General features: G+C 45.1%; 1 protein-coding gene across 9 annotated transcripts in view; it reads right to left on the reverse strand.

Annotated features, from left to right (window-relative positions):
* Window positions 1-17965, reverse strand: part of LOC116939898 (protein-methionine sulfoxide oxidase mical3a-like) — a 143109-nt gene that overhangs the window by 25826 nt on the left and 99318 nt on the right. For 7 of the 9 annotated variants that reach the window (XM_076065306.1, XM_076065308.1, XM_076065307.1 and 4 more), the window contains 5 exons: window positions 13726-13812; window positions 11853-11981; window positions 10550-10606; window positions 7858-8109; window positions 1548-1676 (listed from right to left, as the gene is read on the reverse strand). In XM_076065306.1, coding sequence (XP_075921421.1) covers window positions 1548-1676; window positions 7858-8109; window positions 10550-10606; window positions 11853-11981; window positions 13726-13812 — 654 coding nt within the window. The remainder of the gene's footprint in view (window positions 1-1547; window positions 1677-7857; window positions 8110-10549; window positions 10607-11852; window positions 11982-13725; window positions 13813-17965) is intronic. The other 2 variants (XM_076065313.1, XM_076065314.1) reach the window with 2 other exon arrangements.

Consider the following 17965-nt stretch of genomic DNA (forward strand, 5'->3'; position numbering starts at 1 on the left):
GAAGAAGCACTTGTGCATGCCGTTTTCAACTTTTTAATTAAGTGGGCCACAGTGGAGACACAATTGTTTGACTGGGTTGACTTGTGCCAAACTACAGGGGAAAGTATGCATAGGCTCCTGAATTGAATTCTTCATTTACTGGGGGGAAGGAGCTGGCAACACCCAAGTTACTGACTATATAAAGACAAGCTCTCAGTGCGTTAGCAGGGATGTGTGAAGCAGATATCTCGTGTGGAGCCGCTCTTGCGGATGCTTGTTTGGGCAAGAAACACGTTTGAACGGGGGGGGGGGGGGTCGAGTTTCTACCTAAGTTTTAAAGTGCACACATACCATACATTGAAAATCACGCGAGGTTAGTAAAGCTAGTAACGACTAGGTGTTTCTGCATGAGCAGAGTCTGGTGGCTACTGCAAAGGTGTGGCCAACCCGGGAGCCACCACCTGCTGGAGTATGGCTGCCATGGATGGCTCAAGGGAGCTAAACCTTCAGGAGACCAGGTCGTCTCAGGGATGCACCGATATTCGCAGCAGCCACGCGCATTGCAAGCGCACATTTAGTTGGAAAGAGATACCGAGGTGTGGTTTCTTATCCGTAAGGGTGCAGGAACCATGGGGTCTGAGTAAAGGACTGAAAGTTAGACTGATTCGTACACCGCACGACCGTGATTGCTGTGTGAAGGTGTGGTGTGGGAGAGTGTAAACCCTTGCTTGCCACACATGTAGACTGGGGGGTTGTAAATACATTGCTTTTAGCATGTAACTACAACATTACTCTATGGGTCCGCCGTTTGGTTTAATTGTAAAATGTTTTTTCTACTCGCCCGTCGTCTGAATACAAGTTTACAATTAAAATCACAGCTCGGCATTACCACCCCTCTTTCACTGTGAATCCTGTGAGGTTTGGCTTTCAGCACGCGACCCCACCAATCCAACAACCCCGTGGACACTCAAAGATATATCTTCTAGGTTCTATCGGTAAAGTCACGTAGAATGGAAATAAAATAATAAAAATAAAACATAATAAAATAAAATTCTCACGAGGTTTCGGCCACAACACAAGTAGCCTTCTTCAGGTGAAGAAACAGGTCTGTCCAGTAGACAGCGCTTGAGTGAACACTGCCAAGCAAGGACCGCGTCTTTTTAAAGGTGTGTGGGTGGAGTTAACGTATGAATTAGCATGTTACCCAGCCCCCACCTCAGGAGCGGAGGAGGGTGGCGACTGGGCACAAGAAAACGCCAAAGCAGAGCAACCAAGGTGCGTTGCTCTGTCCTGTGCTGTACCATAACCATGTTATAAACTGGACTACTATACAATATTATACCTTCCAATCTAAACTACATGGCATAATATCATATCCATAGACAAATTCCACCTTTGAATTATACAATGCGTGTTACTTTACACTACCCTATACTTTAGACTATATTAATTAGAAGATGAATCCCTGCAGTCACGAAAGCTTTAAATCGAAATATATCTTCTAATTTGTTTAATGCATTACACATGACGCAGGTTTGGTCCCTGCATCCAAGCTCCCTGTATCTCACCTGTTCCTCGAGCCAAGATATCATCTCCCTGGAATCGGCGTCCGTGGGCATTGCCCCCGAACGTCGCCTTTTCCTCGTGAGGACCGGGCACCGGGGTGTGAAGACTCTCGGCATCCTCACTTTGGGGCTCTGCGGGGAGAGCAGAAGACACGTGCTCAGGTTTTAATGCGAGCATTGTTTTGCTAACGCACGTAAAGTCTCAAGCCACGGCGGGGGGTCTGCGATTCCGAAGACATTTCAAACACAGGAAAGGTGCGAGTTATCGTTGGTATGATCCATGAAGTGGCTTTTTGCTTTGGCACAGCATGTCGTCGACCAGTTACATTTTTTTATGAGGAAAAATATCTCCTGAAATACCACGGAATCGGACGTACTTGGATGAGCGGACTTGTTCATCCACAGTGACGGTGTATTCAGTTTCGCATGTGTGTGTGTCATATCTTTGATTCATGGAATACTCCATTTTTTTTTTAAATAGACAAGTAATCTTGATTTGAAGCTTTCGTGACTGCAGGAATCCATACTCTTTGGTTCTTTCGGTAAAGTCACGTTGGTAGAAAAATAAAATAAAACAAAAAATAATATATCATGACGTTTCGATCGCAACACAAGCGGTCGTCCTCAGGCGAAGAAAATAATCCAGCAGTTGAACTGCTGAACCAGCTGGATTATTTTGGTTCAGCAGTTCCATTGCTGGATTATTTTTTCCGCCTGAGGACGACCGCTTGTGTTGCGATCGAAACGTCGTGATATATTATTTTTTGTTTTATTTTTCTACCCTACGTGACTTTACCAAAAGAACCCGAGTATAGAATAGACAAGCACTTAAAAAATAATACCCCATATGCATTATTAAGATGATGAGGTCATCTAATTTGTGGAACGTCCCCATAGAGGATCGTTGAAGTAATATTCGAGATACCCTTTATAGGATCATACTGGAACCAAGTGATAAGCAGAATCTCTAGTCACCAATGAGCAAATATGACAGGGAACATCTAATCGGAAGACGTGCTTTTGAGAAGTTGGCGGGGTAAAAACATAACAACGCTGGGATACATTTTCATTCAGCAGTAAGGCCTCCTCCTTCATTGAGACATGGAGAATGCAGACTGCATTTGGCCTTTCAAGTCTGGGGTCAAGCGTCAGTGCTTTGGAATGCGTGTTTCGCCAATACGGTCATCTAAATGGCCACGTGTCTCGATTCTTCATACAAAAAAGCTGTTGCAACTCGTTAATGCAAAAACTACGTTGACAATTGTTTTGCAGTTAAATGGCAATCATTGCACTCAATTCAACTGGTGCATCACTTTGTGAATAAGCTACAGGCATGCGTAAGTCTTGAATGAGATTTCACTGACTCCTTTGTAAATGAGGCCAAATGTAGAATATAATTTTCAATGTAAAAACATGGAATAGCATTAACTGAAACAAAAAATATGCCTGGACGATGATGTCATACATTTAAAAACTAGAGGAATATTATAAAAATTAACCTTTCAGTCTGGTTTCAACAAATCGCTATGCCTTTCAATCAGCCCACCTTCATGTGACCTTCCAGACTCTATAAGGCGTTCGCTTACACAGATGTACAGGGTGGCGCAAAAGTCAGGAAACATAGGGTTATTATATTTATTTCAACACTGGCATAAATATTTTTTATTGTATATTATTTAAGTTCATATTTTATCATGGGACCTTTTTGCCAGTATCAAAGAATAAAAAATAAGAATAGATTTTACCCTTTCTGGGAATAAAACAGGAGGCGTTAAGATATCTTTTTGCAAGGAATCAAGTCTGCATTAACCACACACAGTACTTGTGGTGAACATGCAAACAAACATGCTCTGATAATAAATGCATTGTCTTTGAAACTGAGTGGCATACACCAGAGACAGCTTTATTTATGTGTGGCCTAGTCGCACCAGTGTCAGACCAGAGAACGCCAAAAGGTGAACAGTGATATATTATCATTATTAATATCTATTTTTATCTATTTCTTTTTCAGATGCCATTTAAAAACGAATTCAGACGAAACTAATTTGATGAATGTTTAAAGATTACACCTGAAATGTTTAAAAGAAGTCCCAAATTAAATAGCATTCATGCGTGCGTGCATGCATGTTAATGACAGTAATTTTTAACATTTGTTCAAATAAATTAAAGAAACCCTACGTGATTTGTTAAAATAAATATAATAACCCTGACTTTTAGGCCACTCTTGTATGTTAAAAGCTGCTGGCTCCCAGGCCCTGTGAATTCCGGTCACTGTGAATTACTCGGAATAATTTATTTACCTTGTAATGACTGTTTCATACCTTGTTTTGGATTCAGTGAGTCCAACATTGTGGAATATCATGTAATTGTGTTTTCCATCTTTAATTTTACTTAGCAGTTACAGCATTGCTGAAATGAATTCAATAGGCCAAATCCAGTTGCCCTGTCTCTGTCTCATTGCTAACACTGGGTGGCAGTGTGGCCCGCGCTTGACAAGCACTACACTGCCAAGGCGATGGACGTTCCTTACAGTACATTATTTTAAGGCCCCTTTCTCCACAGGGACAGCTCCACTGGCATGATGAAAATGAGGGCCGCCTTGCCCAGAAGGCATTGCACCGATGGTGGGCTTTTAATATTTCAACGGCCAATAAAGGGATCTTCACGTTATCCCAGGGTCAAACAGTGACCCCGTTTAGAAGTTGGGGAATAATCTGATATTATCACACAGATTACAAAAAAATAGATATATATCGTAAAACCAGGTGGCGAGTATTTTCAATGCACCAGTATATAGTTACACTGTAAATAGCCTATTTTGGCCGTGACTGCTGCGGTAGAATGGTAATAGCTAGCAGTAGCTCACTAATCTGCCTCTAAATGGAGTTGGAAGCAGCCTGCTTCTAAGAAAGGGATTAAATAACACCAGCTGATGGTGGCAAATGGGACGCACTTCCAAACGGCTCCCTGGATAAAGTATCCAAGCAATTTGCTTGCACTGTATTCACCAGAGACATGAAGACTGTTTAAGTTTCAAAGTGAGAATTAGCAATTCCCTGGCAATACAGGGCAGTTCATTTGAACTATGAATTGATAATTGGCTACAGTTGAGTCCCGGTTGAATAACCGAGGAGAAAAAAAAACATCGACCTATAAGTAGCGATGATATGAAAAAATGTACAACATTTTACTCCTCTAATCAGAAGCACCCATGTGTGTGCACACGTATAAATACAATTCATACTCAATTGTAGCAGCATGTTAAATCACTGTTGAACATTTAAAAAAAAGTGTTTAGTTCAAAATAGCAACGAAGGGGACGGTGTTTTGACATTTGGGGTCTCATCAGCGACGTGCAGCTGTCTCTCTGGTTAAACACTCGCCAAAATATCAACGTGATACATAACACCGCCTTACAATTCGACTCCGCAGCGGGTGAACGTTGGAAAGGCACAAAAACAAGTGCAGCTGTGCTGAGTCAGAGACTGCTGCTTGAAATTCCCCAAGGGCCCTCCCCTCTACAAGGGCGCAGTCAACCCACGTGGTCCCTAGAGGGCCGCTCGCGTTTTGCCCGGCTCTCGGTGAGCAGTGGGGGGGTTGCTGCATGTGGATACACGGTGAGGGCAGCTGTGACCGTGACGGCACGTTCACTGCGCGGGCAGCGGCTGATCGGAGTGTGTGTGTGTGCACAGGTGCCGTGCCGGCAATCCTCATGAAACCAGCGGCTATGCAAACACAGGGCCTAGGAGATACGACGGCCAGATTCGCAGCCCGACAAGAGTGTGGAAACACATCGCGCCTCGGTGAATTGCTCGAATGTTGGTAATAGATACGTTGATAAAGGCATGTTTTTTTTTGCCGTGCCAAAAAGACAATAAAGGAACTAAACCTTGCGGCTGAATCGTGTAATTGCTCTTTTCTAGCCACCTAAAGAGCATTTTGGCAACAGCCAAAGTTGGAGGTGGCTTTTATGTTAAATTCGAGTTGAACACAAACGTGGCTAATATATATAATGAACGGACTGTCGCCCTTTTACAGGAAATACTATAGCTTCGTTAAAATAACAAAACCTACAACACAGGTTTGACTCATAAAGTGTCTCAATACAACCACATCTCAAAACGTTGTAGAAAATCGAGTGACGTGAGAGTGCAGATCATTTGAAGGAACCTTTTTGGAAGGCACTAAATAGTGAGAGACCATCGAGCAGGGTAGGATGGAAGTCGGTATGGCAGAGATGTTAGATATGCGATTGAAACCAATTCAGCGAGAGACAGTCACAGGCAGAGGAAGGATTTGAGGAGTCTCGCCGCTTCCCACTGCCAGAGGAAGGGCGTTTCAGACAACACGGGCAAATGCAGAGAAGAAGCAACCTCCGATTTATGGAAGGTTAATGCAACCCTTTTTTCCCCCAAAATGTTTAAAAACTACCTCCTTGAGGTGAACTACAATGAGCAACATTTTGAGAACTTATTTCACTTGGTTACACGTGAACAGTTTAATCAAACTGGCTGCAGTTAGTAAACTGGTTTCTTATTTCACGCGAAAAAGGCTTGTGTTGGGGCAATTCTCGAGCCAACTGCTGATATTTCTCTTCTGACTGGTATCCAGATGCTCCTGTCTGTCTCCTCACATTGATTCATTATTTAAGTAAAACTATATCATGTACAATGTGTTGCATACAAATAACATGCAGTCATTTTCCAACCCACTGCTATAGGTTGGACTCCCTACGTCATGGGTATTGTTTGACCATACCATGCTTGTGAAGGGGGTGGGGGCCAGGACAGCTCAGATATCACTCAGCACCGATGTTAGCCCTGTCTGGGAGTTTAACTTAAGTGGCCAGGTTCATAGCAGGGTACTGTACATGAACCATGGCACCCATCACTGCACCGCATTATACTATTTACCCCTCAGGACTTATTACGTGTTGGTGACAGTATGATATTGCCTCCCTTGGATATTGATAAGGGTTGTGGGTTTTTTGCTGGAATATAACTGAAAGCCATGGCAAGGCCCTTTAAAGTTGTACCAAGAATGTAATAAAATGACTTCACTGCTGCATAGTATCAAAGTACACTACTTTTTGTGTTAATGAGTCACTTGTTCACCGGATCTAAAACATACAGTTTAACATACAGTTTAAATGTAACCTGGCTCTCCGGCCTTGTTATAATCACTAAATAACGATCATTATTAATAATTGGCTTAACTGACTCTATAATGCCAGGTATTTTGCTTGTAACAGAAAGAGAAAAACGTTCACCAATTACCAAATGGTAAAGCAGACGACACCGGTGGAAAATATCCTGACAAAAAATACCCGCAGATTTTAAATGTCACAAAATATCCCAACTTGACGCACACATTTTGTTGGTGACGTTTGACCACGGGGAAATGAGGTGGTGGTAAGTTACCAGCTATTGAATCCACACCGTCACGGGGACTGGCAACACACCCAATTCCATTATCTCTACCGTCAGTGCTAGCCTTGACACAAACACAATTGTGTATTCACAGTTCATAACGGCTAAGAGTTGAAAACCCAACCGAGGGAGGGGTCCGGTGTTGCACAACTGCTTTCAGGAACCAATATTTGCACTTAATGTTTGACCTGTAGTTTGACTGCTGCCCACAACTTTAATTACTGTTTGGGCACCCAGTAAAACATACAAACAGCCGCCTCTTGCTAGCAGCTAGGTGCTGATCAAACGTGGTTTAAGCTTCTAAAGTTAAATGACACTTTACTGTGTCGTTAGCCCTTGGCCTCAATTAAGCATCAACAAAGCACAGTCCAACACAATAAAGTATAGCTGAAGGGACAATTCAAATGGAAACATGTCAATTAACATCGGTAACACTGTGGCTCGTAATGCTTCAAAGTCTTCCTCGAATTGAAGAGATGCAAGCACTGCAGGCCAATGTGCAATGTTGTCACGGTCTTAGGGTAACCAGGTGCTTCTGGATGATGGCCGGTATTTAAATAGCAACTGCCTTAAAATGCGAATTCCACAAAGAACTTAGGAATAACCAATTTTCAGGACACTGCACAGTGGTCCTTCCCCTGTGATGTTCTCACGTCACACCTCAGAGAGTAAACGCATCGCCTCAAACGGCATCACCATTCAACACGAGCGGAGCTGCTTCCTCCTGACGCATGCTCCACTCGCTCAGTCACAAAGACTCAACTGGCGCGTGGGCGAACGGACCGCAGCAGGTTCCCCGCCGTAAACCAAATTGAACGCTTTCCGCAAAAGATGAAACGCTCGCGCACTTTTGCACATCTAGAATCTGGGCTTGAGCACGGCACCTGCTGACTGAGATTGCGGCAAGGGCGGCGGCGGCGGCGACATCGAGTCGTTCACAGGTGCGCTGGCGCCCGCGTGTTTTGTCCAGGGTGCGGCCTGACCCCCGGAGCGAAGGTCACTTCCAGGCGACGGCGAAGCGGACCGTGGTTCCTCGGCCGCTTTACTGTTGGACGCACCAGCAGCACCCGCCATTGCCGCCGCCGCCGTTGCCGCCGCCGTTGCCGCCGCCGCCGTTGCCGCCGTTGCCGTTTCCGCTGCGAGACACAGGTGAGGTTCGTCACCGCGCGGCGCGCGAGAGGCGACGCGGCGTGAAGCCGCCGCCAACGTGGCCAGCGTGGCCGGCACCCGAGATGCATCGGCCCCCCGCCGACGGTCAGAGTGGCGTCCCCGATCTGGTACAGTGGCCATGCCGCGTTCATTAACCGTGCTTCGTGACCAAACACTTGGTGCCCATTTGGTGCAATGCTACCATTTGTATTGCACTCGGCAAGTAACAATAAGTGATAACTTAGATCGCGGGGAAAATATATACACATTGTGCACCTCATATACTGTACACACATGGCATTAACACAGACGCTTTGTATGATGTCGTCTACATACAAGGAGAGGTCAAGAGGTGTACAAGCCGAGATACTAAAGTTCACCAAAATCATCTTGCGCTTATTTAGTGCTGCCTGTACCTGCTGTATTATTGACTTCATATGAATGCATTTAGGGGAGCGGTGGCGCAGTGGCTAGCACAGTGCGCTTACGAACGTCAGTAGCAATGTGAGTTCGATCCTCGTCCGTGGCAAACATCAGCAGTGAGCGAAATCTGTCCTGGTTCTGAGCACCGCCTTCAATATCCTGCACTGGCCCGCGTGGTGAATAACAACCAACACAGCACGGGGAGGCCTTCACGCAGCAGTGGGCTGAAAAAAGGCTGTCTTACCATTATTATTATTAAGCGCATTGATGTAAGAGAATGATATTAAATGCACTGATGTCACAGGTTACAAATATATTGCATGTAAAAAATACTTTCTTTAACCCTCATGACAGCTCCTTGTATATACACAGGGACCATATATAATAAATGTATATGTTTAAAGCAATGTTAACAGATGCTGTTAATGCAGAGTTATTTTGTAACCGCGTCGATATCGGGGCCCATGCTGCCCAGTCACAGCATCCACCGGACATTTTCCCCATTCCTCAATAAGCCTGTGTTATCTGCCACACACGCAATGTTAGTGCACGTACGTCGCACCGCGGCCGGTTAGGGCAAGCCAAGTTGCTGGGGCCTCTTCATAAGCCACGCATTGTTACGCCCATTGCTGTCAGTGGGACCATTCCGCTTATCGGAGTAAAAACGACGTGAAAATCATGAGTCGATAGACGCGAACGAGGCATAGAAAGCCATCGGAGCTCGTCGTCAGCCAAGCAGGAGTCGCGTAGCCACTGCAAACCGAGAACCACCAGCCACCCCCCAACATACACACAGATGAGTACACACAGCACCAGCAGTGGCAGTACCAGCAGCAGCAGTGGCGGTCATGTGGCAGACAGGCAAACCGCAAGACTCCCCATGGGGCTTCAGCCCCAAGCCACTGCCCGGCAAGTGTGAGTGATGGTGGGACAGCAAGCTAGCCGGGAAGCATTTAGTGATGCACACACCCCAGCATTTGAGTGAACCAAACAAGGTGGCCTTCTGTGAAAAAAAGAGACTCAATGGGAACTTACTCATAAATGCATAGCACCGTTTATTGGGAGCTGCTGCGTTTAAAAGGCATTCATATGCAGCCATGAATGCCGACATAACAAATGGATTTTTTTTTTTTACATTTGGACAGGAAAGATTCAAATAAGAAATAAAACCTGGCAAAGGACAAAAGGGGTGACGGACTCAGGAAGGTTAGACACCGACGCCCACAGATGGGCCTCCACCCAGCAGCGAGCGACCCAGAACCCGGCAACGCGAGCTCGGCCCCATGCAATGCACGCTTATCTCCGCGCAGCACCCGGCACAGCATCCCAGCATGCAATAGGAGGGGCCCCCATGGCCGACCAATGAACGCACAAGAAAGGACAGGCAGAAAGGAGAGACGGGACCACGAGGGCGGGGGGGGGGGGTACATGCAAACGCACGTGCATACACACGTGTGTGCACGTGTGTATGCACACACGTGCATACACACGTGTGTGCACCGCTCACAGGCATAGTCCTGGCCCCCCCGGCGTGCAACCTCCAGCTGAGGCAAGAGCAACTCCATCGCTTCCAAAACACGGTGTCGTGATCACGTTCAATCAAATCAAATAATTTTGTATTTGGCCATTTGTAGAGGACAAAAGGCTATCACGAAGGCGCTACAATTCACAAACGATGAGAGTCTGTGTAGTTTCACAGCAGAGGGCGCTGTTGCTTTACCGAATTCGGTGAATGTAAGGCAAGAATTGTATTCAACACTGTGAATCACAATTCACCCATGGCCACTGTGCATTCAGCCGATGGAATTTGTAAAGATGAAATCTAAAAAGCAATGGAGTCTGCTCTTCTGCTGCTGAAATTCACGGCACCGGGCGGAGGCGGTTGAACGCCATGGACGCACGTGCGCGGACAAGCGTGCGAGCTCAATGCGCACGCGCACACACACACACACACGTCAAAGCGGACGGCAAGGTACAGCGGGAGACGCGGACAGAGAGGGCTACCTCCGTTGGTCGCCCGCAACCATGCCATGACCGCGTGGTTCCGTGAAGACGTCATCTCTGTGGTCGAAGGGTGCAAGAACACAAGATTCAGATATGCATGCAAGTTTGTATTCTGTGTGGGGGTTTAGCAGAAAACCTGCCACACGTGCGTGTACAACGGGAGCACATCTTGCATAAACTAAAGTCCCAGCGCATCCTCGTTCCAGTGGCTGTAAAGGGGATGGGTGGGGAGGGAGGGAGGCAAGCGGGCATGTAGACCTTGGCTCAGAATCACGAGTCAAGAATGCGGTCAACACAGTGGGCACGCTGGTGAATGTGGAACGGTGAACCTGCCAATCATTTGCAACCGACAATGTGCAAGATTCACGACATTCAGCACCTCTAACCACATTATTTCAGCCTCATGACAAACGTGCAAATATTAATTCCGAAACCAATGTATAAAGCACAATGCAATAATATGTCCAAAGAGTGGAGAATTTCTGGAAATGGGGATATATGGCACGTGGTTTTATATCCGACAGTGATAATTCCATAAGGGGCTGCATATACATTTCCTCTTCACTGTGATGAGCCAAGGACATCTGTGTGTGTGTGTGAGAATTGAGCCAAATAAGATATGCAACGAACCTATAACTAAACCTCACTGTTCTCCAAAAGTGAATACTTGGCCCGGAGCTACGAATAAAAAGTTCCTAAAGCTGTCAGCACCTGTGATGTCTGGCTAACCCGAGCGTACAGCGTACGCTGATGTGCAGCCACAGTAGAACAAAAAAACCCTCAATTTCTTGCGAAGCTTTTGTGATATTTCCACAAGTTGTGAATTTACGAATTTACTTTCTGTCAGACAGTATGCACTCACTGGCATGGAAAAGTATATCATTTATTCACTTTAAACTCAACTGGCAAACTTTTCAAGAAATAATTTAGCTTGTATATACATTTTCAAAATTACCACTCCAAAGTTTAAAAAAACGTCAAAGTGAGCATTGAGCACCTCCTGTTTATCTCCAGTGGTGGCCCTCAGCCAACTGTGAAAATGTCCACATTCCTATGACAGGGACCACACACTCTTAATCGAGAAACCGTCTTCTATCCTGAGGTCCTACACAAAGCAGTGCGGCCCCACCAGGTGGTGCTTACATTACAGACCCTGGAGAGGTGATCGACCGAGTAAATAACGGGCCCGCACTTAAAAATAACGGCGGAGTGTTTGTGTAAGAGTTTCTACTTGTCCAGGGACTGCGCTTATGGTGCCTTCAAGTCTTCGTGGATTCGCATCGTGTGCGCACGCCCACAGTACCTTCTGCCACGGTGGCGGCAGTGGGCGATGTCTGCAAGGACCCCGCGATGGGCGGCATTGCGGACAAAGGTGCCTGAACGTCTAGCACTGGTGTCGCCTTTGCCTTATCCCTTAGCTTCAGTCGGGAAACTTTGTTCGGCAGCCAAGGAGGGGGGTGGTGGGGGGGGTTAACGTACCAGACCGAGGAATGGAAAGAGGGGAAATAAGGGATGTATGGGAGGAAGGAAGGGGAGGGCAGGTTAGGTAGGAGAGGGAGAAATGAGAGAGAGAGAGAGACAGAGACGGTAAACATTCACATCAAGAGAAGCACAGCAGAAAAATGTTTAGAATAAGACTCCCCCCTCAACATGAACCGTTGCGTTAGAAAGAGACGGCAGAAATGTGTCTTGACAATCAGAGACTCGCAAAGAACACTGCAAGATTAACAGAAAGAGAAGTGAGCTTGGCAAAGAGATTGTGAGCAGTTTAATCGTGGAAAGTCAAACATAGTTGCATCTGCATGCAGACTTGATTCTGTGTTCCCCACTCCACTCCCAAGGCAACACGCAAAGACTCACGTTAGTCACCCAACACCTTCAACGTTAGTCACCCAACACCTTCAACGTTAGTCACCCAGCACCTTAAACGTTAGTCACCCAATACCTTCAACGTTAGTCACCCAGCACCTTCAACGTTAGTCACCCAACACCTTCAACGTTAGTCACCCAACACCTTCAACGTTAGTCACCCAACACCTTCAACGTTAGTCACCCAATACCTTCAACGTTAGTCACCCAGCACCTTCAACGTTAGTCACCCAACACCTTCAACGTTAGTCACTCAACACCTTCAACGTTAGTCACCCAACACCTTGGACGTTAGTCACCCAACACCTTCAACGTTAGTCACCCAGCACCTTCAACGTTAGTCACCCAACACCTTCAACGGCAGCCACGTTAATGGTTATACAAAGGCACCAACAAACCGTCTCCTGTGAACTCTTTATTCAAACTTTTATTACGGTCAGTATTACTCGTGCCTATATTTATTTATTTGGTTAAACTCAGTAATAGTGTAAGGGAGTGTTGTGTGCGATACTGCTGTCAACGCATCTTCATTTTGGGCAAAGGTGCTCACCCCCCCCTCCCCTGCCCAGCCTGGCTCGTCAGCTGTGTCTCATTCAGGTACGTGGTGGCACACATCAAGTCACCAGCCAATCCCATTCTCACACCGTTCTACTGAATGGTCCTTTTATTTGCCCGTTGAAAACAAATGGCAGCTGGGAGACACAGCAGCCCGCCCCAAGAAGAAGAAGAACAACAAAAAAAACACGAGCTGAGCAACCTCCTGCCAAAATGAAGCCATGTTGAGAGGACAAGGCACTGTCTAAGTAGTTTATGGCTGAGGTTACGTGGGCTGGACTGGCACACGCGGACACACGCTAACTCTGCCAGTGGGTGCAGCTAGACCAGAGCCCAACACCATAGGAGAGGAGGAGGAGGGTGTGAGGTGGGATCATGTTGAACAGAGATATCGGAAAAGATTTGCCACTCCTTTAAGCACAGAAAGTGAGGATCGTGCATGGCATTACCTAAGCTTTGCATGTACACGAGCACAACTTATCAGGTTGGCTGGTGTGGCTGTAAGGATGCGGAGACTGTTTGGTTTAATTGCTTTAATATGCAAGCGATGATGGAAGTTTGAATCAACATTCCTCTCCACTTTCTCCCCTCCAACATAATCGTCACCCCCCCTCCTCGTTTATGCACTGCTCCATCCCCGCCACTAGTTGGTTCAAGGGCAAGAGTAATTATTGGGGAGTGCTTCTTGCCGGCGTCACACAGGGCTGGTGACGCTTTGTGTGTCACCATCACACCATGCCCAACAGCGGTACCTGCACTGGTTAGGTCACGCTCAGGGCCCTGCAGACACCACCACCGGCCGGATTGCAACTCCCTCTCCCAGGGGTAATACTCTCCCTCTGGGCAAAGTGGGCAAAACACGGCCGAAAATGATTTGACTGATGGGCGGATGGGCGGAGGGACAGACGAATTGAAGGACAAGACAGAAAGACGAACGGAAGGAAAGACAGACGGATGGAAATTCCAGTTGGGTGGGCAGAAATACAGATGGATGGACAGGACGGAAAGACCATGCACTCATGCATGAGACCAACTTGTGAGCCCTGTCTATACAGTGAGTGGCCTCACGTGCCCGGCCGACTTACTTAGAATGCCCTGTCCTTTGAGCCATACATGAAGTCAAAATGTGATCATCTGGAACAAAACTCAGATTTTTACAAAAACTACGGGGCACTGAAACAGCATTTCTGGGACTGTCTCAGGCAAACCATGGACCTTTTGGTAGCCTTACACTAATACGCCTTCACAAAAACTGCATAGGCGAAGGGGCTTGCCAATGGCACAGCAAGGTCCTGCGTGGCACGCAATGGGACCAGGAGGCAATGAGTTGGTTTCCTGGTACTGGCGCTTAGGTCTGCAGCTATTGTTTGCCTAGGAAATTAGGCTGATTGTCCGTAAACACATCTCCACATTCCTAACATCCCATTATATAGCAGCATGTAGTTGGAAAATCCATTAACTTGTCCAACGTGCATGGGTGTCCCTAGGGTGCCTGGCTATTAATGATGCATCTCAGGGTGCACGATGTGTTCACCACTAATGTTCCAGTTGATTACAAATCATTAATAGATAAGCTATTAATTTGTTTTTGACACATCAATATTTATCTTTTATATAGTAGAATAAATATGAGGTAACTACTTTCATTTTTAAATAAATGACAGACTAATCAATGCATCTCATGTATATATCTTACTGTGGATTCAAGTTGTATCCATCCAACACTTATATTGATTCGTAAACTGGTTGTAACGTCAATTACATTTTTCCAATATTTTTTTGTAAGGCACTGTAAAGTTCTTCAATAATTTCCTATCATTAATGTTCATTATTTTTTATAATGACTATCTCTTCAGCAAAACAAAGTTGACTAAAACCTTTTCCATCCATCAAACTTAAATTATATTGCCTATATTGAGCCAGGGGAATTAATTCATCAAATAATCTTCTGGACATTCTCACAGTTAATAGGTCTCCCCGAAGGTATCTGCTACCAATTTTTGATTTAAAGCTTTCGTGACTGCAGGGATTCATATTCTTGGTTCTTTCGGTAAAGTCACGTAGAAGGGAAACAATAAAATAATAAAAAAATATAAAACAATAAAATTCTCACGACGTTTCGACTTCAACACAAGCAATCATCATTGTGTCGCGGTCGAAACGTCGCGAGAATTTTATTTTTTATATAGATTTTTATTATTTTATTGTTTCCCTTCTATGTGACTTTACCGAAAGAACCAAGAATATGTATCTGCTACCAGTTTCTTGCAGCAAGCATCGTAAATTACCCTCGACGCAATTCCACTAATCTCCTTTCCCTTTTATCGGTGGACATAAATTAGCAGAAGGCTTCAGCATTCCAGGACAGCTGGCCTCCCGAGTCATTACTAGGCTGCTGGGAAGACAGCTACAGGCAGCCAGACAGGCACACACAATTGTCCGTCATCAGTTACCGCATGCAGCTGGGCACTGGGGTAGAGGTCAGCCCTAGGGGTCACAGTTCATATCGAGAGCTTTGTGACTGCTGGCTCAACATTTCATTTATTTATCTATTTACTTGCAACGCAACAGAACAAATGCTTACGTTCCTTGAGATGTTTAGGTATGAAAGGTCCCATGATATTTGGGTATTAACTTTGTAGAAAATATGACACGCGTCTATTTTACATGCATGCGCAACAGGTCGCTAAAATGTTGTTAGAAACTTAACATGGGCACCATACTAAGTACCATGAGCATTCATTTTCATTTTATCACTTAAGAAAGCTCCACATGGCCTAGTTAAATTATACGAAAAATTTTAAGCGATTAAATTATCCTCGCTCTCCCTTCAGAAGAGATATCTCTGAAAACAAATGGAACAAAATAAAATGTGGAGCCGTCAAACTTCAGCACGGACGGCGGTGGGAGAACAACACAGGCGAAGCCGGCTGAATCAACTGAGGAAAAATTGTGCAAAACTGTTTAAAGCTTCAGATAAGCAACGCCATTAAAATCCCCTTTAACGATCAAAAATACTTTTCCCAGGCTGCTTTACGAGCCTCTCTCATACTTATCTGACAATTGTAAATATATACTGTAACTGGTAAAGAGCCACTGCAGCTTAAATGAGATCTGTGTGTGTGTGTTCACAATACTCCTGGGCACTCATCCTGCTTAACGGTGATTCTGAGTGAATTCCAACTAAAGCCAGGTTAAGAGGTATTTCAGCAGAACACTGTGTGGAGACGATGATCCATGTAGCAAAAAACACAAATCGAGTAAACAAATTCAACTCATTCACAAACGCAAACTGCAAAAAAATTCCCGCACCGCTTTTTTTTCTCAATTGAGCCAAGTCGTCCTAAGCGCTCTGACAGCTGTGGAGGTTTTTAGGTCCCATTTGTTAACGCGCGCATCCTGATGAGAACGCTCGGCTTTGGGGGGGGGGGGGGGGGTGGGCATAAACCCACCCGCAGGTCATTTCCTGCTCTCTCCTCAAAAAAATAATTCCTTCAGCAGGTGTCATTTTGGCCACAGTGACATATACTTTCACAGAGCAGAAGAACTGCACAACTGTTCAATGCAGACTCGTCGTTCTGGAGCATTGTGCACAGTGAAATGTGTAAGCAAACTTTCAGCGGTATTTGTATAATGAGCCTGACTGCTGATGAGACCCAAAAATGTCAAAATTGAGCCATAAGTTTGATTGTTTAATTTGTAATCAATAATATTGGTCTGGAAGGAACAATGGCTGATGGAATGAAAAATATTTTACATGAACAATTGCATGTTCACAGCTGAAAATTACTGAAATAGGGCTCTGTTCTTGCGGATGATCTAAGAATACGCAATTAGTCTGTCACACTGAATGTCCGGTCTGGGAACATTTCTCGTTAAAAAAATGTTCACTGGGAACAATGAAACTCATTAAAGCTCAACGGCTTAGAATGCACCGCTTGTTCAGGCACGTTAATGTATGTGAAGGATTGTATTACAACTGCATGGCTGGTTAAGATATCTAGAGGAGACAAATGTAGATATCTTAACCAGATCTCGTGTTTAATCTCTTAGCGATGCAAAATAAAAAAATATATATATAACAATGATAAATATCGAAGTGATGTGAAATGTTAAAAAGTCATTGAGAACTATGCATCCAAGGCAAGCCTAAATTCACCATAACCTGAGAATTTACAATCTGGCCGAGATAGATTGCAGTGTGGGCAGTCTTCTGCACGGTAAAGCCATCCAAGCAAGATACATCGGCACATTCCGCCATGGCTCGCAAGGAATGCTACTGGCAGAGTGAACCGCTTTTTCCAGCAATAACGTGAAATGCCACTCAAGTTGGAACTGGAATCGAATACATTTCTTTATCCGCAATGTTAATCTCACTCGTATAAATATTATTGAAGGCGAATACTATTCTCTGCCGCTGCAAATACGATCTTTGGTATTTACAGCAGAGCTTCATGATAACAATACTATTCTCTGCCGCTGCAAATACGATCTTTGGTATTTACAGCAGAGCTTCATGATAACAATGTGGAAAGTTTCTGAAATCCCTTCCTCTCGTCTGTCCACTGAGCAGTACAAATGGGCACACCATAGTTACAGTCGATCGGCAGGTGGTCGTGTGTGGTGAGGTGAAATGTGACAACTCCCACCATCTTCCCAGACATCTGGCCAACCTGGAAGAGTAGGCCAAATATACGCACTGGAGGGACTCTCTAGAACTCCCTCTGGTGAAGGCCCTTCTGCCCAGCAGTGACATGAACAAGCAATTGCAGGGCTGTACCTTCTTCTTTTATCACTGTAAAACTATTTTTGTTGCATGTATTTTTGAAATGTTAAATGTTTTGTAATTTTATCATACAATACATCCTGTAGGAGTAGAAATGTAAAAAATTAGGCAACATTTTTAACAAGGACAGAAAATAATTAATCCCAGCGAACTGGGCAGGTACAATTCCTATTTAGTCTTTCAATTATAATGTTGACAGTTCACTT

The sequence above is a fragment of the Petromyzon marinus genome, chromosome 7 (genome assembly GCF_048934315.1).
Source record: "Petromyzon marinus isolate PM22_M1 ecotype Great Lakes invasive population chromosome 7, UKy_Petmar_22M1.pri1.0, whole genome shotgun sequence".
In the NCBI taxonomy this organism is placed as follows: domain Eukaryota; kingdom Metazoa; phylum Chordata; class Hyperoartia; order Petromyzontiformes; family Petromyzontidae; genus Petromyzon; species Petromyzon marinus.